We start from the raw sequence: 23,899 nt of genomic DNA, 5'->3' as shown, positions 1-23,899 counted from the left end.
CATTCATGCATAGCAGATAGTTCTTATACTGTGTATTTATACTTTGCCATAGTACAGTCTGGAAAACACTGGTTAACACAACATTACTATTCAGGTATCAGATCTTGGTGCATGGAACATTTTACATAGTTAATCTCTTGTTTTACAACTCCACAATCTTTGTCAGATGAGCCTTTCTTATGAAATGCTTTCATAGCTATAGTTGCTGAGCAGAAACTGTACACATTTCAATTCATAGCATGACCAGTCCAGGGTTTTGACTTTTATTGACAGGTACTGACAGTTTTATTGATATGTACCATGTACATCACTATTACTCTGCTAATGTCTCATTTATTCAGTACAAACCATACCCATTTTTAAATACTGACAGATGACATTCTATGCCTTTCTATTTATTTGCCATGAATACTACATGCTAGATTTGTACTCACCAGCCTCGCAATGCAGCCTTAGCAGCCTGCTGGCATAGGACTCCATGTTCATGTTGCAGCCCTCTCATCTGCAGCTGTACAGGAGATAGAGAAACATTTATGCATACCTATCCATCACATACACAGGCTGGACGTTGGAAAACAGTTATTGATACTAATACTTACACACAGCTGGGACATTCTTCACCCATACATCTTGGACACACCTGTCCAAGAGCTGCCTCTTCCTACTCTTTAAGTCGGCAAAGTGATGCAGGACCTGCTTACCAGTCCGAGAGATGCCAGTGGCACTGATGAGGTCATGCGTGAGATGGTCCCAGGTCTCCATTTTGTATTGGGAGCCCTGGTACTGTCCTGCAGCAGTCTCCCACCATGGTTTTCTACTAGGAGTCCAACCATGACCCTGGACTCCTGAATGCCCCAGCACTGCCCCCAAAAGTGGACACCTTCACCAACACCAGCCATAGTGCCTGCAGTGGGGAGCTATAACTGGTTATGAGCTGTATTCCCACCTGCAAGGTTTAAATGGGGCTGATTTCCCACCCTTTGCCATGATTGGATGGTTTTGAATATGCTGAGCTAAGCTAAGCGATGGGCAAGCCTGCCTAGCAAAGATAAGCATTGCTTAAAGGGGTAGATGCTAATCACTGCTTACCAGTACGCAAATCCATTTAGCTACACTAATTTTTGCTAAGAATAGACATTTAAGCAATGCTTACTCCAGCTAAGCACAGCTGAGTACAATTTAGCATTGTTCAGCTTTCATTTTATGGACTATCATTACTATCGTTATTATCAGTATTATTATTATTATTATTATTATTATTATTATTATTATTATTATTATTATTATCATTTTATGTGCTTTCATTTCATTCATTTGTGGCTATACTGTATGGGACACTTGTGTTTACATGGGTGTTTAACATCTGTACTACACTGATACCTCACATTTGGACCTGTTCCACCACCCTGGTTAGGAAATATATATTATTCATTACGTATTTCTAGAAAAATATACTTTTAGTGCTGTTTTCACAAATAAAAATGAATGGTCTGCATTGGGGCTTGAACTATGAATGACTGCATGATAAGTAAAAGCTTTAACCACTACACTATTTCACTTCTGTTGTTCTGGCTGTATAGTTCTATTTAGCTCCTTTGAATGTTTAAGCTATGCTATGCATAGCTGCATGACAAGCACACCCACTCAGCTATGCTTAAACTTTATTGGGGATGGAAAAAGAAAAACGTGTAACATTACTCTTATAAACTTAGAAAGCTGCTAGAATAAATCAATTTGTGTTAGCATGCATATTTTGAAGGATATAAGTTATGCAACTCAAATGTATGTCAATATTTACTGACTTCAATCCTTAGATCATCCCAGTGATTTGCTAGACAAGAGGAAATTTTATGAGGGAAAGGCCAAAAATATAAGTGAAAACTCTGGACATTCTGCGAACATCTGGCCAGTTAAGAGCTATGTTGTGGAGGGCTGTACTTCTGTATTTTGTCTGCAGACACTGTTATCTTGTGATAACAGTGTCTGCGGACACTGTTAGTTGCTTTAGAATTGCTGTATGGCAATTCTAGAGTGCGAGGGCATGTGTACTGTGCGAGCAATATTCGGACACACCCCCTGTGCTCGTACTTGGATCATGCCCATGTAGGAAGTACAGCAGCAAACCTTCATTAATATGTAAGGTGGCCTGCTGTTCTACATGGCAATGGTCCACTCCGTGAAGAAATAGCACTATTCCTGCACAGAGTTTAATGAACCGTGGGGTATAAACAGTACCCAAAAAGCATATCAGTGACCAACTGAGAACACAATAAAAGTAAAAACACCAAATATGCTGCTTCAAGCACAAACAAACAAGTCCCCAAGGTGATCAGCTACTGAAAAACACATTCTTGTAACAGAGCTGATCACTGTCTGTGGACTTGTGATGTCCCAGTACCCTGCTAATTTGCAGTGCTGTCTCACAAGAGAGCAAAGTCTACAGCCTTGCTAACATACTGGTACTGACTTCTTCAAAGCAAAGCAGGAAATATTCCACAAATAAATCTCCTTCGGGCAGTCTGTTTATATTGTTAATGTTAATTTTCCAATGCAGCATATTTGGTGTTTTTACTTTTATTGTGAACACTGGGGTATGTGTTATTTGCAATAGTCTTAAAAATAAGCACTTAAATAAATGTGAACATAAACATGTACAAAGGATGAAAGGATACTGCCTCATCAGATGACAGTACGCCAAGTGGATTCAAGTGTTTCTTAAAGTATTTCTTCCAGCTCTCAGTAATGTCACCTGTTAAAGTTACTGTTTTTACACACCTACTGATCTTGCCGCTCATCCTGAGTTCATATTCACAATCTTATTTATTTGACTGTGTATTTGTTATAATATAATCAAAATAGTTATGCATAAGATACATACTTAATGTGTAACAGATGACAACAAGCACAGATCCAACACGATTATTCAGTCACAGACATATCATGGTGTGGATGGGAGGAGAAATGGCGTAGGCATTATCCTGAGGGAACAGTATGCTAAGGGTGTTTTGGAGGTATAATAACAATGCATATGCCATCCTTCACAGTGACTGAATAGCACCTACAAAAAAAAAGCTGACAGAATTGGGCTTACTTAACCATGAGTTGCATATTAAGTTCTTATATCAATGTCATATTCGTCATATAAAATGAAATATACTGCAGGATTTCAAAAAATCCAACTGAATATTCAGGAAAATTGCTCCTACAATTTGGCACATTTGTCCTTTGACATAACTTCTCTACTTTTAGATGGAGATGTGATGAGGTGAGCGGGTGGGGGCTTGCCATAAAACTATAAATTATGATGCGTCTTCCTTCCTAATTTTAAATTTTTTCATCTATTAATTGTAAATGAAGAGTTCACCACAGGAAGCTGATATGTTTCCTTTATCCTTATCACATGCACACATGCACACATACACACACACACACACACACACACACACACACACACACACACACACACACACACAAACATATATATATGTTTGTGTGTGTGTGTGTGTGTGTGTGTGTGTGTGTGTGTGTGTGTGTGTGTGTGTGTGTGTGTGTGTGTGTGTGTGTGTGTGTGTGTGTGTGTGTGTGTGTGTGTGTGTGTTCATACAGATAATAAGAACATTAACAGCTTTGTTTAACCAGAGGTCTAGCAAAATGATATATATGTATCAGTATGTGTGTGTATTGTGGAAGAATAGTCCCTGGTCAAGTCAGGGAGCTCAGAACTAAAGAAGTGCATGCCATGCATTAGGTAGGATCTATATCACACTCTGCAAATTACATTTATAGTTGCCCTACCACTAAGCTATTGAAGCAGGAACAAATTGGTCACTATTTTGTAAGTACACATCTCTCTCATACCTATGTGATTCTTACAGTAACAGACCAGTAAGAACATGAGAACAAAGCAAGCGTAAGTATTGAGCTGTTCTAAGTGGTCTGTTTTCATATATATTTGTTAACAATGCAACTCCACTCAGAAAAGGTGTCTTTTTTAAGGTGGGTCCTCTGTATGCTTAAGTGACTTGCACAAAACCACACACCAGGCAAACACAAACTGAGGATGTCGGACCCACTGCTAAAGCATCGAATTCACTAACAGTTCATAGTCTTTTAATACTCATTGCTGTACTGCCAAATAATATACATATATATCTGTATTTATATGTATCCATCTATATATATATATATATATATATATTTATATATATATATATATATATATATATATATATATATATATATATATATAGTTTATATATATATATATATATATATATATATATATATATATATATATATATATATATATATATATATATATGTCTGTGTGTGTGTGTATATATATATATATATATATATATATATATATATACATATTAGTATATATACACACATATATAGATAAATCTTATATTCATATGTATACATGGGACACATGATTGTGCAATTTGTGTGTTAATATAAATAATGATCAACAGTACCAGACTGAATGAGCATTGTTTAATACAGCTCTTACACCCTTATCTGCTTCTGGTTATATAGCATCAATATAAGTCAAAACAAGACAAGACATAGATGACAGTAATGTGTGATCAGTATAGTTGAATGGAGCCATTTGTGTTCAAGGCCTGAAATAAATAATTATAATTCACTTGACTGTGGATAAGAGGTTGTAAGATACAATGATAAGATATGACATACTTATAGTATGACATACTTATAGTACTGAGTTTTTGGAGTTTTTTTTCCACATAACGAGTGGACTTCCATAGACATTTATACCCGAGTGCACACACACAGCCACATGTGCATGTGTGTGCGCTTACACATCACAGATCTGTGATAATATTGATTATGTTTAGTGGCAGCGCCACCAGGGAAAGGAACAACATAAGTCTAAACTGGCATATTGCAATAGTTGTAAATTCAGTGGCTACAAACCTGTCTCTATCTTTTTGATCTCACTAGAAGTATCTGGATAAATGTTTCTGCTATCAAGCTTGCTAAATGGAGAAAAGACACTGAATCTTGTGGCACAAAAATAGTCCTGGGATTAGTTCACTTAGCCTTATTGTCAGATAAGTGTATGGGCTACTAACTGAATTAAGTAGCTTGATACTGAATTAAAAGAACGTTAGTAGTAAGGTATTGGGCATAAACAGAGGTTATACATCAAGCATAAGAAAAGTATAGATTTAGTTTTATCTGGACCTTCTTGAAAAATATATTGTAACATAGTGGCAAAATAATGATCTTCCAGATTAAAGATCAAAAAGCTAATTTTGTGGGACACACTTCAGATTTCTAAACTGGAAGATATGGTTAAATATTGACAACCAGTATGGCTGCAGGGTCTAATATGACATAATACAGCCTAAATGTTTCTAAATTTGTGAGGTATGCAAAAATTAATGAGATTAGATTTGGGTGTTTTTGCAAACTTCTTGAAAGTGATTTCCATCCAGTCATCTGTTTTTCAAAGATAAGGAACCAATAATTTGTTATCTGTGTTTTGCAGGACCTGTTGTTCAGTGTATGTGCTCTCAACATAATCTCCACTATTGTCTGTGCCTTGGCTACAGCGATGTGCTGCATGCAGATGGTTTCAGCTGATATCTTGCAAATGGTGAGTGATTTGTGGGCATGATAAAATAAATGTATTCTTTATTATTTTTGCTTTGCTATGTGCTTTTGTCAGAATTGCCATCAACATAATGCTGAGTTTTAAGGATCAGAAGCAACATTTTATAAAGTTGTAGTTGAACAGCATTCATCTTTAAACAGGTATCTCACAAACCAGACCATCATTCAAACAGAAACTTTTACAGTCCTATAGATAGAAATTAAACATCCATAAGAAATATTTTAAGCAATGACTGTTCTTAGTAATATTCTTACTGTTTTCCTACTTTATTATATTTTTGTGAGTCACGGTTTATCTGTGAATCTTAGAAACTTCGTTTTTTAGCAATTTACTTATGAAATACTATTGCCCTGAATGTATGTAAAGAATAGAAGGGAAACCATAGTCAAGAAAAAATATATATTATTTTACTAATTGCATGTGAGCCTCTTTGTGAGGTAGAAATAACTTTATAAATGTCAATTATTAATATAGATAGAAATACTGTTGCTCAAAATACTTATAAAACCAGAAAGGAAAACAATAGTCTTAGGAAGAATAATATATTATTTCATTTTATATATATTTTTTATTCTTATTTATTTATTTATTGCTTCTGTTCCAGTGATCTGTCAAGCCACTGCCTTTATTACCCATTAATTCTTCTTTACAGTCGAGATCATAGTTATGGTATAGTTGTCATCCAGGCAGAACTTAGAGAGATTTTTCTGTAATGTCCTATAGTTCTTTGTCTTGATGCCTACAGAAATCAAAGTGAGGGTCTGCAGTAGGCATCACCTATGTAGTGATGTAACCCTCCAATGCCCACCTCCATTGCAGCAAGCATCTTTGTGTGATTGCTCATCTCCACTTGGAATTCTAACAAATATCTCACCCAGTCCATGGTTAAAATATTTAAATGCAATACTTCATATACAAAAATAAACCACACTTAATATCTCAAAAGTACTTTGTGGGAATGTTAAAAGGGGTGGATTTGGCCTAAACACCATTCAGTTATGTGCAGCCACAACTGATGTATATATCAGAATGGATAAAAAATTGGAAGATGCTGTGCGTTAGTGCCAGTGAACCAACAGAAACTGCATAGCAGTCAGTTTCTGTCGGAAACATTGATCACCAGGGCCATTGATGACTTAAAACCACAACCACTTATGACTTGTCAGCTAGTAGTGTAATAAGTCTCATTTCAAACAATGTGGGTATGCCCTCGAGTTAAGATATTATAAAATGAGTTAATGGAATGGCTACATTGCAGCTGCCCACATAATCTGAATGATGCACTAGTATATTGTATTTTAGGCATTCATCCAAAGAAGTTAGCACTTCCAAGCTGAACTCTTTATTGCATAGTATCAGTTTCCTTGTGTGTTCCAGTTTACACAATCATGAACTGCACTTATTTAAACAATGGGTGGTATTCATAGACCCAAAGTTTACATGTTCATATCGATAATCTGTGAAGAATGCTGCTATATCTATATGCAAATACACTTACAGCAGGACTTTTCTGATGACTAGGCCAGTGCAAAAACATCTGTAAAGAAATGCCTACTTTTGTAAAATACATAAAAGTGGAGAAGTTAATCCTTAAGTATATGTGAAAAAACCTAAATGCTTGTATAATTTCAGATGTTTTCAAGTATTACAGACAAACATGCTATGGACAACCACATTTCAGTTATTGACAAATATCTGAGACAAATGGAGTGTAATGCAGCTATTAATATTAACTTTTTAAAATTTAAGGGGATTTTGTATGTTTTCTATAGGGGAATCCTTATGTGGACACCCTGATTGGTTCCTTAAAAGAGTGGAAAGGAGAATATAGGAAAGAATGAAAAAGGGATACATAATAGCAACACATCAAAAAGGTTGTGCTGGGGTAGACTGGAGAGGAGAGGAGAGATACTATATTTTTGGTGGGGGATAGACCCCCCATATTTTTTAAGTAAGACGGTAGTTTGGGTAGGCAGTAGTTTAAAGGGTATAAGAGAGAGGATTAGAGAAGAAGTAGGTGTTGAGAAGGTCATCACAACAGCACTCCAGTCCAAAAGACCTCAAACATATTCACTGCCTGGTAGTGCTACAGTGGAGACCCCTGAAGTTGAGATGGTGGAGGCCTCTGATAGCACAGTGGTCAGCACCGAGTGGGGCAGTGAGTCTTACACACGCCAAAGAGCATCTGGATTGGCCAATGTTGTCTCTACACTACCTGCTCCACCACAACCTCAACCAAGTCCAGAAGCTTATGGTCTTCATGGCTTGTCAGGCTGCAACAGACCAGGGTGTCTGCAGGACCAATGCCACCATCTCGACCCTGTGAAGAGATCCCTGAATGGGCGGTGATTGAATGTCACTTGACCTTGGAAGAACGTGGCTTCTGGACCTGTGGAAAAATTAGCATAAATAGTAAAGAAAGTAAAAAAAAAGAAATGTAAAGTAATGCATAATTAAAATAAGAAAAGAGAGGGAGTGAGGGTAGAGAGAGACAAACAAGAAATGGAGACACCACATTGATTCTTAATGTAATAGATCAGTGCATTGTTTATTAATACTGATTTATTATTTTTATTAGAACTTTGGTCAGAAAAAATGTTCTAGGAAATGGTATTGGAACCCTGTGAACAAGCACTTTAAGGATATCAAGTGGTGACAATTGTTACATTTGCATTCTACTGATAATAAGGAAATAAGCTGGTATAGCATAAGAACTATTAACACATTGGAAATATCTTGGTGGTATGCATATTACTTCTTGGATTATATTTGTGTATGAATTACTATAGCAATAACCCACGCCTGGGTGTGGGTAATGCGGGATTTAACCACGGTTGGCGTGGTTTTCGCCCGAGGGACCAAATAAAGACAACCGTGGTTAAATCCCGCATTACCCACACCCAGAAGTGGGTTATTGCTATTATACTATGACATTATTTAAGAAAAGAAACAATTACTTTTCTTAAATAATGGCATTGTATAATGCCTCTTTGCTGCCCTTCCGCAGCTGTCTGGCATCCGCGGCAGTTCTGATGTACTGCGCATGCCTACACAGTACATCAGAGCTGTGGCCAAAAGCAATGGAGAAAGCAAGATCTCCATTGCTTTTTTACTGTTTCGCTATGTTAAATGGGTTTAACCTAGCAAGACAGCTTTAAAATAAGCAACTGAGATGTCCGTTGATTATTTTAAAGCTGTCTCGCTATGTTAAACCCATTTAACATAGCGAGACAGGTTTAAAAAAAAAAGCAACGGAGAAAGCAAGATCTCCGTTGCTTTTTACACACTGTGTCACTATGTTAAAGGAGTTTAACATAGCGAGACAGCTTTAAAAAAAGCAACGGAGATCTCCGTTGCTTTTTTTAAACCTGTGTTGCTATGTTAACTCTTTTAACATAGCGAGACAGTGTTTTAAAAAAAAGACTTATACTAATGGAAAAAGTCCGGGCCACCGGACCTTTTTCCATTAGTATAAGTCGATTTACAACGTGCACGCTGGCCAATCAGCGTGCACGTTTTGGAATATTAATAGGGGGTCATGGTATAATTCTGGATTTATACTTACAAAATAAAATGAAAAAAAATGCACTCATTACTGTAAACATTTCTTTGGGTAATGATACTTGTTTTTATTTCAGAATCATGTTTGCCTACTCACAAGCAACATTTGTAAGTCTTAGGCTGTTGTGACTGATTTTAACCATCTTCTCTTCAGCTGTATAAAGAAGACATAGAAAATAGTTGGTTAGCTTTCATAGGTGATGTTCAAATATACATTATATGCTTACATTTACTAATCAGCAAAGCACAACAATAGTTATTACTGTGGTTGTACTGAATCTGTAAGTTTATCTCTGCATATGTTTGTACTGCATCCCCTATTATGCTTACATTTATTAATATACAAAGCACATATTTTCATGAAGTATTTGTACTGAATCCACATGTTAATATTAAATATGTATTTTACTGCAAGTTGAACTACTTCAGTAGCAACTGAATGACCAGCAAAGAGGTTAGTGAGAAATGCACTCTTTGCATATTTCTGTATTACATTTGTATTGCATCCCTTCATATGTCATCTTAAAAGTTCATTACTATTTTGGAATACATGACTGTCTTATCCAGATAACATTTTAATAAATTGTTTCTGGCCTACACAAAGCAAAACATTTTTAAAGTTGTCTGCCTGTAATACAAATAATGAATGCGGTAATATCTACAGTATATTAAATTGTGTGACAATGCAAATACATTAATATCTGTTTGTGTATAAATGCATTTTATATAGATATAGATACAGATACAGATATAAATATAGATATAGATTTTTATATGCATAATTCTCTGAATACACTTTTTAATATTTATATTTGCATACAAGATAAAGATATAGATATGCATATGCATACTTCTCCACATACACTTTTTAATATTTATATTTGCATACAATTTTTACTCATATGTATACATTTATATTTATATACACAGAAGCATGTCTGCACATAAACATACCATACTTTTGTACAGCTGCATTTATTTGGGTCTATATCAAGTAGTCAAAGTGCCGTAACTTCGACTGACATATGTTCGAACACATATGTCTGAAGTTACAGAACTTTGACTACCAATAAAAAAATTAAAACACAACGTACAAATGTAAACCTTGTGGTATGCAGGGGGGCAAGCCCCCCTGCACCCCCAGATCCCCCACTACCTAAATATACCAACTCCGAGATTGCACCACATTGAAGTGAATGGAAACCTCCACTTATGGAGATTTCCATTCACACGCTCAAACATTTACATATACGAACATATGGTCTTGACCATATGTCGTTCGAAATTAACTGTTCAACTACGTGATACAGATCCCATTTATTTTGACAGATATGTCTATGTTTACTTATACCTTTTTGTTTACATATAGATACATATTTGCATTTGCATGTATATATTTCTTGCATTTAGCTGCATTTATTCAATATTTACCTAGCATTTTTTGCAACCTATTTGAGGAAAGATGTACAAATAAATGGTAAAATTACTTACTGTAGAACTCTGGTCTTCTTGTCCTTATCTGAACTACCCATTCAGCCAGCTGGTCAGGCTTGCACCTTTACTGGTCATAATACCTGTGCCGGCACTGGGACCCAGAACAAGTGATCAGGGATGACAGCTGCTCACACAATTCTTGCCAGATGTCAAACTTCTTCCATTCTATACCAGATACTGCTCTTTTGATTTTGTCCAGATATGACTCCTGCAAGCAGTAGACCAGAATTTTTGTCCTGTTATCAGACCAGCTTGGATCTCTGCCTCATGCTTTCACAAGTGCTGCCATCATTTGAAGTTCCAGTACCAAAGTGAAGAATGTTAGGACAGGCCATAGTTCAGAGGGTGGGAACTACACCTTTGTGAGTGTGACATCACCATAACCAAACCGAAATACCATTTAGAGTTATTAAATATGGAACTGCTGTTACTGACAAACTGCCTTGTCACATAGATATGGACATATGTTTAAAGGAATCTTTATACATTTTTGTGTTATGGCAGATAATAGTTATTAGATCATTACTTTGTACTTTGCTTATTGTGTTTTATGCTTCTGCATATTAATAGTTTAGACAATTTACATTAATGTTATGTATTACTCATTTCTGAAAGCATGCCTTTGTTGGTAGTGCAACACTTAATATTGTTTTTTTAACTTCAATAAAAAATCAATATAAATAGCCCTTACGGTTATTCACTCAGTTTTAATCAAAACTGCTGAGAGATATGATAAGATATGCCACATTATACAAGGTGGGCATGTGTCAGCCTTCAGGACTGAACAACATTCATGCCTGTACAACATAAATCTTATTGACTCCATTTTACCTTTTCTATGCATATGGAAATTGGAGATATAATATCATAGGATCATAGGAGATTACTAGGCTATCGACCTGGAGGTCATTTTAAGCCTAGACATTTCATCCCAATGTAATACCATCAAGATACTAGTTAATACCCAATACTGTATTTAGTGATGACTGCCCATGTCCAGCAGGGTTGTTGGCACTATCCCCAGTAAGAATTTATGATGCCCCATCCACTCATCCAGGTTCTTCTTGAGCACTGTCATAGAGGTGCTCTGTTTCACATGAATTGGTAGCCTGTTCCAAAGATGTGGCAGTCGCCGGGGGAAAAATCTGTCCCTCCAGCATGTCCTATTTAAGATGCAACCACAGGCCATATTTAAGTCCCTGGAATGGGTGGCCCTAGACCCATTTGATTTACAGATATAAAGTAAGCTCATTAGGTTTGGGTCTTGGGTTGCTCTGTAGGCCAGGCATAAGTTGCCCCTAAGAAGTCTATATGATACAGAGTATAGTGACAGGGATTTTAGACAGTCTGTGTAAGGCACATGCTGGAGGCCTTTGCTACATTAGTCACTTTTGCATGTTCACAAATAAAACTTGGTCCATCACTCTCAGCCCAGGTCATCCACAGTTACCAGAGGTCTATTTACACACATATGTTGATGTACTCACTCACATATTACTTCAGTTCATAGAGATAAGCATAACCCAGCCTAATTTGCATGCAAAACCTTTAAGTAAGCTGACTTTATGTGGATAAGTGTAATACCACCATATTTAGCAGCAATCAGTTCAATTAAGAAGAATGTGTTTTGGGAAATTTGCAAAGTTTTTCAAGTAAGAAAGTTTTTGAGAATCGGTGCATATTTAATATGTAGGCAAACTGGTACAAGGGGAAATGTATTTTTCATTGACTTGACTGTTAGGTGCAGTTCCATTCTTGAACATGCTTATGACATGAGTGTCATTCATAAATGGAAATTTATGAAGGTAATTGTGGAAATGTATGAGGAAAGGCTACTGATAGCAATGTGAAAAAAATGTTTGCAATATTTTTTAGCATTTGTAAATCATGCTTTATAGGGTATTAATAAAGAATTTTAAATGGCTGAAGTATGATACACTGCATTCACATGAATGTATTGTGTTGACACGATACAGTATGCTTTACTGTGGAACATGATTTGTCATGCGTGAATAAGAAATCATGGCATTATAAAAACAAAAACATGGTGGAGGAATGATTTCAACTCAGCAGCAGCATAAGATGGCAGGGTAATGATAGAGTTTGTAATACTATTAAGCACTTGTGTATGTTGCTACACAGATTAATACTGCACACTTTTAAGTGCATGAATTTTGACTTGCAGTGTGTGTATGTTTAAGGGTGTTGTGTCAACATAAATGTTTTTGTACTGAGATAATTGATTCATTTGTGGAGAAAGCAGGCTTGCTGTCATTGCTGTGTTTCTTGGCTGATGAGTGGACTAAGGTTCAGCATGTTACTTCTGGAAGTTGTTTTAGTTGAATGACTGATGCTATAGCCAGGGATCCAGACTGAGAAAAGATTATTTTAGCAATAAGGAGAACAGAATCTTCATGGCAGCCCTCAGGGCATGTGCTAAATGCTTTTTGAAAAAGGGGACCCAAACAAGCTGAAAGGGCAAAGACCTGGAACCAAGTGGTTATGGATATAAATGCTGTTACTGGAAAGAACCATGCACTGACACAGTGCAAGATAAGGTCCAATGATATGGTAGGACTTGCCAGAGCAAAGGCTTGGCAGAATGCCATTGCCTGTAGCCTTACTGGAGGGGATCTCAAACACTTATTCCTTTAAGACTTGATGAGAAATACTGTCTCTCCATTCAAGGGGATGATAACAAAATTGATAATGATGGCAGAGGCATAAACAGAGGTGATATGGACACTATTATTTACTCCTGCAGCATCAACAGACATCTAATCAGGAAGACTGATTTCAACTGAGTAACATATTTACATAGAGAAATGACTGCTCAAGTGAAATTATTGCATGCAACACATGACATTTACTATTAACAGCGAACTCTCCACTTCTGCACATAATGACATTGAATGGAGTAGGCATGGTACGTGTCCAGCACACCTCATTGTTTAGCATGCAGTAGTGCACTTCAATATCTGCATAATAAAGCAATCAATTAATTCTTTACAGGAAACACTGACCTGAATGCCATGGTCCATAGTTCTGGACAAGATACTGCCTCCTTAACTGTACAGCCATATACCTTGCATGAGTCTGCCACATGAAGTCACTTACTACTGCTGCTGCTGAATGGTCATCATTAATCATAGTAGGGCCTGCACTGGGTGCTGCAGTGACAGCATGGGCCACTTCACTACCAGACCAGTGTATGATCATGTCATACAGAATGCAACACCCAGTGAACATCTTTCATACAGTAGCTGGGTCATATTGAAGGGTACCCCCAGAATCATCCATCATCTGAGAAGGCCTTTCAACATACAGCATACTGTTTCAATGACAGTATGAGTCTCCATTGGGCTATATTAAAATTATTCTGTAGTTCCCATTGGATGTCTCACAGGTGTCATGTGCCATGGCTCCAGTGGCTGTCCTACATCACCTGAAAAACAGGGAAAAAAAGAGAAAAGGTGGAGTGGGGAGACAAAACAAAGGAAAAGTGGTTTAGAATTAAGCAATACATTTTATTGAAAATAACCAATTAAATGATAACAAGAGTGAGCCAGATATGGGAATCGTGCACTGCCAGGACATGTTGGTGATGCACCCCCATGCATCACACAATACCCAGCAGCTCAGCTGATGGAATGATAGCCCTTCCTAATGCAATACAGCTCCCCCACTGGACCATATAAAGAGCCCTATGTCAACATGAGCGTAGTGCATTGCATCCTGCACCTCAGGTAAACCTGCTACCCCATAAAAGGTATGGCTAGTCCAAGCTTGGTTCTGAGGTGATACATAGAGATAGATGTACTGATCCAAATATGGTAAGACTATTTCCAGGACATGCTGAAGCCTGAAAAATACCCAATGTGTCCCCAGTCTCTCTTGGAGGTCCACATGGCATGTATAATGAGAGTTATACCTACCTAAATATCCACAGGGATAGGAAAGGCACTTATCCCTCGAGTATCTGTGTGGGGATCATACATGCTCATTAAGACCCTTGCAATATCCCTGTCCACTCTGTACCTACCAAGGATTTCCAGATTGTCAAAATTATGATAAGTTTTCTTCTCTTTCTATACCTTCACCTTGTTGGCTGATGATCACAGTTGGGTGCAAGCAGGTTTTGCTTGGCCAAGACAAGCAGGTCACCACCAAGAAATAGAAAAGCTAGGAGCAAGAGAGAGAGCATCTTTGCTGATTGCAAAGTAGATAGAAAATGCATGATTCTGTGTTTTATAATTGATCTGTGAATGGAGTAGAAACATGTTAAAATATGACTATGAATCACAAACAGCAGCTCAGCTGATGGAATGATAGAAGAGAGGTTATTAGCATAAGAAGGGTAACATTGTTTCTCATTACCATCCCATTATTACCTCATTTGAGTACATTTATTTCAGCCCATTGTCATACCTCTCAACCTCTTAGATTAAGAAATCTGGGCAAAGCCATAAATAATGGGGGGACAAAGGCCCAAAAAGAGGCACACATTGTACATATTGCTCTTACAAACTTATTAAGTAAATAGAATTACAGATTTTGCATTAGCGTGAATTTTCTAAGTATATGAAGTCTGAAAGTCAAATGTCTGTCATTATTTTCTGACTTCAACCCTCAATTACCTTCCAGTGATTTGCCAGAAAAATAACAATTTTATGAGAAACAGACCAAAATTATGAGGTGAAAATCTGGACATTCTGCGAAAATCTTTACAGTCGACAGGCATGGATTGTCCATAGGTGTAACTGGGCTCTGTGAATTGTAGCATAGATACTCTTATGTTTGAACAGTGCCAATTGCCATAACCCATTCAGTTAAGGACTATGAATACCACCCCATACCTCTTTTGCTACAGTGCTGGTCCAGGCTATTAGTTCTGCTTAGTGTGACTTGAACTAGAAGGTTCACGTAAGGTTTATCATGTATCTCGATAAGGTATCCAGTCAGTATTGCCAAACAGTGTTTCTAATATCCTGAACATGCAGTTGCAAGGGAGTAAAGCTGCTTGATTTATATAAAAAAACACTTGGGCAGATTCATTTATTTCATTCTAAGTAAGCTTTGTCTCTTATAATTTATTCAGTTTCATAGCTCTCCTATAACACTGTTCTAGGAGTCTTTCTTACTATTCAGTAAGTCTGAGACATGTAGTTTCAATTTTTGTAAAAACTGCTTTTTATAGATGATGTTTATTTTTGTAGGGTAATATTACTTGACGTGAACAAATTAATTATATCAGCTATAACTAAATTAATTCTTAATAAATTATCTGAAGTTATTGCCAAGGTCTCACCATCCACAAAAAATACTTTTTTTCTTGTGGAATCTTGGTATTTTAGTGTACCACTGAAATTAAGACTTTCAAATCTACACATTAAATAAACATAGAAAAGACTGTTACTGGACCTGTGTGTAACTGAATTTAAATAATTGCAATCCACAATAGTATAAATCCCACCTAAAAGTTTAAATCCAATGGAAGTCACGTACATTTGCCTTGTGACGTAACTATTATTGCTGAATAGGTGCAAGGTTGTGCTGTGTAACTATAATTTATCAGCTGAGAACAGCTGGGAGGTAACCATATGGTGAATCCTGTAAAACATCTCTATTTTTGTTAGATGCCATGTTAGCTGTCTTTTAGTTTTGCTTGGCAAATAGCTGATACAGCTTATCTGAAACTACAATTGTCAGCATATACTGAACTTTCACAGGGACTACACTGAATATTTATTGGTACATTTCAGGAGACTGCTTAATCTTTATTATAAGCTTGCTAAGCACGTGAGGCCTAGACCAAAACTGGACTATAGCAAGCATTTTTTGCTTTTCTAGCTGTAACATCACCTGCATGAACAGTTTGCACAAGCCAAAACTATTTGGCAAATGGTTGTGAAACTCATCCAGCCATTTATTGCCTAAACTGCTAGTGTGAATTTAGAATTTATGAAAAAATATTTGTAATTTGACGTCAGTCTGCCATTATTTCTGTTTTCTGGTCTGTTCCTTTTCCTGTGTTTACTGAACATGGCAATCATCATTGTTTTTGGTAATGATATTGTTTGGCTTGTCAGTGTGATTTTATTTGTTATTTAATTTTCACCTACGTTTTCTGTAGTGATGCCATGTATTCCAGATAATGTGCTAGTAATATCTCAGACACAAAAAGTAGTTGAGTTGTCAAAAGCACCTGCATTTCTTGAGTAGCCATCCTCGGCTGGTTTTCTTTGTTTTTTCTTTGCTTTTCTATTAGTTTTATACTTCATAACAAGCATTTGCCTAAGCTTGACAGGCACAGAAGCAGTCAATGTCATTCCAAATGGAGAAAATAGAAACAGTGTCATGTTCTATGAATGCCAGGCCAGGTTTAAAAATTAATTCTCTGAACATACATAATCAAATTAAATAATCCCATAAGTGTTCTCTTAAAAAGGGAAGGTAATAAAATCTGTCTGGCATTTCATACCACACAGTCAAGACTGTTATGGAAAAATAGCAAGAATATTGACTGATAGGTATTATTTTGTTTAGTTGTTTTGTGGCATTATGTGCAAAATTGGGGAAAAGGGGTTGTGGATGGATGGATTCCCATTTTCTGTATAAAATACCTAACCACTAAATACTTTCAGCTCTACTGCTATCCAGATCAGAAAAAAACACGCTTGGCTCTAAAAAAGAAAACAATAAAAATTGTCAAAATAAAATCACTCAAAAATAAATAAGAATAAGCAATGCCAAAAGTTTACAAAAATTTCAAACAGTCTACACATCACTTACTGTCAATTAAATAAAAACTTCAACACAATTATATAAAAATAAAATGTGATTTCTGTAAATAGAATAGATATATAAATAAATGTATAAAGAGAAACGTATGTGTGTATGTACCAGAATATTATGAACAGTGTATAGTAAATGCATACGAATAGATGGAAAAATATGTATTAAAAGATAAGTGAAGTGTGTATATAAATAAAATTAAATGTAAAATAAAATGAATGTTAAAAAATGTCAAAAATGTTTATGTCAAAAACTAATTTAAATCAATAAATGTAAAATAATTTAAATCAGTGTAGTTAAGAAATTTGAAAAACTAAATATAAACTTGATATACTAATAGTGTCCATGGCAAACCTGCTAAAACTGTAATAGTAAGCCTTTATTTCATTAATACTAATTAAATATTTGTTTTTTATTTTTAATAGTATTCCTTCCAATCAATTCAAAGTAGTTGTTTTTAAGTATTTGTTTTTTATTTATAAATCCTTATGAAATAATATAATAGTGTAACATAAAAGGAGTATAAAAATATAAAGGTGCCAATAAGAGTATTTTAGGTGTGTGCATTTTTAGTTAAATTATTTTTAAAAAATTAGTATGTAAAAAACCAGTGGACAATATAAGTGTTTAGGTACAAAGATGTAAATAAATGGAGAAATAAATGTAAATAAATAAATTTTAATAATAATAAAATAATAGATGTTTAATAACAATAAATAAATTTAATAAATAATGTTAAAATAAATTCTAAATAATAACTAAAAAAATAATGTATTTCTTTTTAGTAAATATAAATTTATATAGTCAATAAAATCAGTTATTTTATGGTTAGTTAAAAAGAAGTGTAAGTTTTAAAGTTAAATATTAAAGTAAAATATAGTGTCAAAATGCACTGTAAATATTAAATATAAAGTAATCTTAAAAAATTAAAAGTTTAATATAAAATTAAAAAAAATTAAAGTAATAAAATTAAAAAATAAATTATATGATAAAATTATAACAAAAAAATGATTAAGAAAGTAAGTAAATAGATTGTAATCAAAAAAATTTAACCAAAAGATAAACAATTATTAAACCCTACCAAATGATAAATAATACTTCAAATAGAATAATAATTATGCAAAGGCTCTCAACCTGCATTCAAGTCAATAACTGCCATTCAAGCTTCCTATACCACCAACAATAATTATTATGCACTGCTAATACATTCAATTTGTTGAATCCAATTGCTAAAATATTTCATTGTGAGATATGTCTAAAGCGATGCTTTTTAATTCACATATATCTCCCATCTCTTATAGCCTTTTACATTTACCAAGTAATTCTTTAAATTTTCTCAGTGTGTTACTACATAAAAACTACAAACAATTCTTTCATAAAGTTTCTTAGTATTTTTAATTTCTTTTTTACACTTTTTAGTTTTGTTAATCAGTACATTTAATTCAAGTACCATTAGTTTTTGTTTTATCATTTACATTTACCATTTTTTCATGTTTTTTGTTTTTTATTTTTTTGTGTTTTTTTCAAATAATTTTGTTTTTTGTGTATATGTCCTGGAATGAATACTCGAATATGATGTGAATGTGTCATTATCCTATTGTGATTTGTCAGCAAAATATTGTGTATAGAGTCACTATCAGAATATTGAGTGGTTATAAAACTCTAAAAAAGTAAGTTTCTTGACTAATTTGATAAAAATTTTGACTTCTGTATTTGATTGATGTTTCATTACTGATTTTGTCAATGATTGTTCATTGTGATGTGTTTTTGTCTTAATTAATTGTGTGTTTTGTATCTGATTTAGTAAGGTACTTTAGTGTGATGATTTAGTTTGGGTTCTTATATTAAATTGTCTCTTTTTATAAATTTGTTTTCTTACTAAACTAAACATTAAACATTCAGGATAACTCTATACATAAACATATTCATTCATTCAGACATTCAACTATGAAGTCCTCTCTTTACTATGGGCTCTTTGGCCTTTTAAGGATAGCCTTTTAGATGAGCAAAAATATGAGTGTAAAAATGCAAAAGATAAATTTGTAAACTATATATTATATTTTTTCTATATCCTTTATAAACTCTCTCTTTCATTATATCTAATAAAGCTATAGCCTGTAAATTTTAAGAAAGTAGTTGTTAAATAAGATGTATATTAAAAAAATTAAGAATATAATAAAAGCTACCATTCCACAAAATAAATATATCATCTAAAAAAGCTAAATTAAAAAATATAAAAAATAAAATAAATTAACGAAATAAATTTTAACAATAATTAATTACTATATATACAAGGTTAGTTTTTTAGTTACCTTACCATACCCCCTTAGGGCTCCTGCTTTTTGTAAATAGATATTATTAAAAATTATAAAATTGTTTCTTAAAAAAATGTTAAAAAGTTGATCATCAAAATTTAAAATGATAATTATTTAAAAAATTAATTCTTTAACTCTAAATTAAATTAATTGGATACAATAATGAATGAATACAGAAATCGACCACCTTAACATGGATAACAACAAATATATCATTTACAATTATTCAGTGGAAAAAATTATTGACAATAAAAATCATGTGAATCTTTTCAGTAAAAATTTTTCTTGATGTAATTTTTAAATTTTGTAGTAATGAATTTCTTTACAATTTATAGTCATGGAATTTTGCTATATGATTTCTGTGCATCCACAATGTTCTGAAAATTTTTTATTTATTTAAGGTGAATTTTAGGCACTTGGAAACCTGCACTCACCACATGAACAAATGTTCATGTAATTAACAAATGTAATCCAATTGTATCCTTCAATAAATAAATCATAAAATAAATCATAAATGCATCCTCTAATGCATTTTGGTTACATTTAGTTGTCATGTGTTGAATTTTAAAATGTGTTTAAATTTTTTAAATGTTTAATGCGATGGTTTGTAGTCAGGTATTGCCACCCCTTTATCCCATTTCCCTATCTAATGGTTTTATATTTTTTTTTTTATATCCTAAATATATTTTTTGTATTGATTTATTCTTGTTGTTATTATCTAACTTGTTCTTTTTATTACATGCTCAAGAGCACTAAAATCAAGTTCACATTCTTCTTCAATGTGCAGCGGTGGAGGTGCATTGGTGGAAGAGCTGGAAACTTATAATGGTTTCATTACTTGCTCAGTATTGTGAAATACTAAACTTAAATTTAATTTACTGCTATCCAGCAAGACTGAACCACAGAGCATGGTGTTGAATCACCACCATCTTCAGCACAGGGAACAAAGCAGTTTATATGTAGGTCTTCTTAAGTACCTTTCAGATCCATGGCCTCAAAATCTTTTGCTCTGAACTGGTTGTATACTGCTATTGCCACTTAAAACAAGCCTGTATATCAGTAACAAACACCTATAATTTAGCCAATAACATATGTTTATTTTCAGTTATCCTTTTCAGACTCTGTGAGTTGGTCTTTGAAATACAAAGAATGCTGTTTTTCTAAATAAACTCAAATCCTGCCTGGACTGGTGGCCTTAGGATTTATGCTGAGGGTCCATCTAAACAGAGAGTATATTTCTTGGCTGCTAGAAAAAATAGTTTCAGATAGTAAATAAATGGGGTGTGCCATGTAATCAGTAAGAAACATTCAGGTATGTGTTAAAAGTGTTAATCTGCACTGGAGGAAAAGTGTTACACTAAGTCTTACTGCTGTAAATTAATTGTATATGTCCCCTCTCCTTATATAAGGACGCAAGAACAAAGTGAAGAAGATGATAACTAATGTATGTGTCCAGAAAGGTTTGTACTACTTATAGAAAATAACTCAATATACCAAATGGAGCACTCCTTTTTTTTAGCAGTTCTGATGCTGGAGTGACATTCTAATTGACTAACATATTTTTGCATTTTTTTAATAAAGCCATATAACACTACTGCACTTGTAAATGCAAAGCATGTAGAATGTGCCTTATGTTTAATTTTCAGACATTCATCAGACCTCAAATCTCCACATTATTCCATGGATTCAACTATGAACTACAGGAATTATGTATGAACATCAACACAAAAGATGGTCATGATTAGGAACTCTTGGCAAGATTGTAAAAAGGAAATAAAATGTAAATGGCAAACACTGAAGTAATTAAAGCCATATTGTAAGAGTTTTGTTCTTTACACAGTGCTGGTGTCATCTGTATATACTGACCAGAATGGATATTAAAGTAGTATATCTCTTTGTGCCCCATGGAACTGCAACTTGTGATCTTGGTGAATAAATATTATACATTGTGTAGCTTAAGACACTTCTCCTTTGGCATCTGTGCTGTAAAACAGGGTTAGAACTTCAGTGCATAATTATTTTATGCCATTAATCCATCACCTCCCAGTAATATAATGAGCTCTGCACCCCAAGCAATGGTTTCCATGGGCACATATGGACAGTCATCCAGCAGCTGAGGAGAGGCCATTTAAAGCAGCTTCTGGTAACTAAATCTGCAGCCAGCAGAGTCAGTTAGAATGTTGATACAGCACAGCAAAACTATAAACAATAAAAGAAGATGCAAAGCAATGCATTTAACTACCTGACACTAATCCTTGCTCTTCAGCAGTTATATTCCATCATTTCTTGTGTATCTCATTCATTAGAACTAAAAATAAAGGTCTATTTAATTTCTTCTGTGACATTTTCTATATTTTGGTAATAAATGGTAAATGATTCAAACCCATATGGTTAAAGAAATAAGCAAGAGATGCCGAAAAAGTATCCCAGCCCATGATCCAACATGATATGCATCTCACTAACATGGGAGTGGGAGGTTGACATAATGGTTATGATGTTTACCTTACAGACACAAGGTACAGTGTTCGATTCTCACATGGGGTAACTGGCTAGGCCTAAAATGGTCCACAAGGGCAGTTGGCTTAGTACTAACCTATGAACAGAAAAATCTGTTGAATCATTTCACAGTTCTCCTTTTTTTAAGAAATGGCTAAATTTTTCATGTCCAAGTAACAGTTTTTGTTAATGGTTTCTACTCAAGTTGTGAACCTGGCAAGTTTGATTGGAACCCACTATAGAAAACAATATAGTCCAGCACTGATCTGTTGTTGCGGCCAGAGGAGCTATTAAGTTTCCCAGAGGATCCAAGAGCTCCAGGGCACTCTGTAAAACCTCAGTGTAAATTACTGGAAAGGTTTAAGTCCCAGCTACTAAAAAGCAAGCAAAGCAAATATTCTGTTTTAATTAATCAGTAAAATCAATCAATGGAAATCAGGCAATTTTCTTAAAGAAATTCAGTAAAATAGATCAATCCAAATGACTTTGAAGAGGAAGAGAACTTCATTAAAAACATCGGTCTTCTTTTCCTTTATTATCTTTATTTCGATTCCAGGTGGAGTTAGAGGTAAGTGAGTGCTGTGTCTGATAGCATCCAACTGAGAGAGCAATGGTTATATAGCACAAGGCTCCATTCATATTAAAATTATAGTTAAAATAACATAGCTCTCATTGGATGATGTCAACAATTCATATTAAAATTATGGTTAAAATTACATAGATCTCATTGGATGATGTGCATTGTGATGTCACATAATGGCGAAGTATGTTTCAAGTGTCAATTATTCAAAATATTGCAGATACAATTCACATTTTATTAGTTTTATTACTTTATTTTATTTTGTTTTATTTTTATTTTAATTTATTTTATTTTATTTTAGCTTATTTTTGAGGCCAGTCTGATGAAGCATTAGCGAAAGTGCTGTACCAGGAGCAATGACTCCTGGCTTCCCACTCCCCTTGGCCTTATTTGTAGGTTAACTACCCCATTAGGACATCACCCAGACTAATGATCACCTTAATCTTCTCTTCATTACCTATTTTTAACTAGCTCAACTTGTTCCATGGCCTAATCACTTACTGGGAGCCAATTTAAATGACTGGGGGTATGTATTACATTAACTACAAATTCGATAGCTGTATCCTTCCTCTCACTATTTCTTAATTCGCTATAGTCTTATTTCTTAAGTTGCTATGGTTTTATTTATTTAATTTTTTTAAGTTACTATGATCTTTTATTTCTGGTGTTGTCACTTTTTATACTATGCCTGTTTCGCTCACATGTTGGGACTGGCTGCAATGACTATATGAGCCCCGGAGACACAGTATCTTAATTAAAATGATTATGAACAAAACTGCATTGATGTGTAAAAAATACCAGACTATAAATTATTATATTAATTGTGTTTCAAATGCATCTCTCCTACACAGCTTTACACAGCTTTCAAGTTTCTATTAAATCACAATGAATTGACCTGTATAAATAGAAATACATAGAACACTGATTATTTTCTCAAACTTGTTTGACTGATGGATAAATGAAAACATGCCTTCCCAAATGTGACATCACAATGACTCTGCAATATTTTGAATG

The 23,899-nt window shown here is 34.4% G+C and overlaps 1 protein-coding gene and 1 long non-coding RNA gene across 2 annotated transcripts in view; one reads left to right on the top strand and one right to left on the bottom strand.

Annotated features, from left to right (window-relative positions):
• The window catches only part of FAM189A1 (family with sequence similarity 189 member A1), a 2,511,558-nt gene that overhangs the window by 1,701,048 nt on the left and 786,611 nt on the right, over positions 1 to 23,899 (top strand). Inside the window, exon 4 of the mRNA XM_044078557.1 lies at positions 5,519 to 5,626. Coding sequence (XP_043934492.1) covers positions 5,519 to 5,626 — 108 coding nt within the window. The remainder of the gene's footprint in view (positions 1 to 5,518; positions 5,627 to 23,899) is intronic.
• Positions 9,261 to 23,899, bottom strand: part of LOC122807635 — a 173,885-nt gene continuing 159,246 nt past the window's right edge. Inside the window, exon 3 of the long non-coding RNA XR_006365709.1 lies at positions 9,261 to 9,359. This is a non-coding gene — a long non-coding RNA (uncharacterized LOC122807635). The remainder of the gene's footprint in view (positions 9,360 to 23,899) is intronic.

The sequence above is a fragment of the Protopterus annectens genome, chromosome 7.part1 (assembly GCF_019279795.1).
Source record: "Protopterus annectens isolate FY-2018-M chromosome 7.part1, PAN1.0, whole genome shotgun sequence".
Classification (NCBI taxonomy): domain Eukaryota; kingdom Metazoa; phylum Chordata; order Ceratodontiformes; family Protopteridae; genus Protopterus; species Protopterus annectens.
The sequence above is the reverse complement of the archived record's forward strand: the minus strand, read 5'-3'. Positions and strand labels throughout refer to the sequence as shown.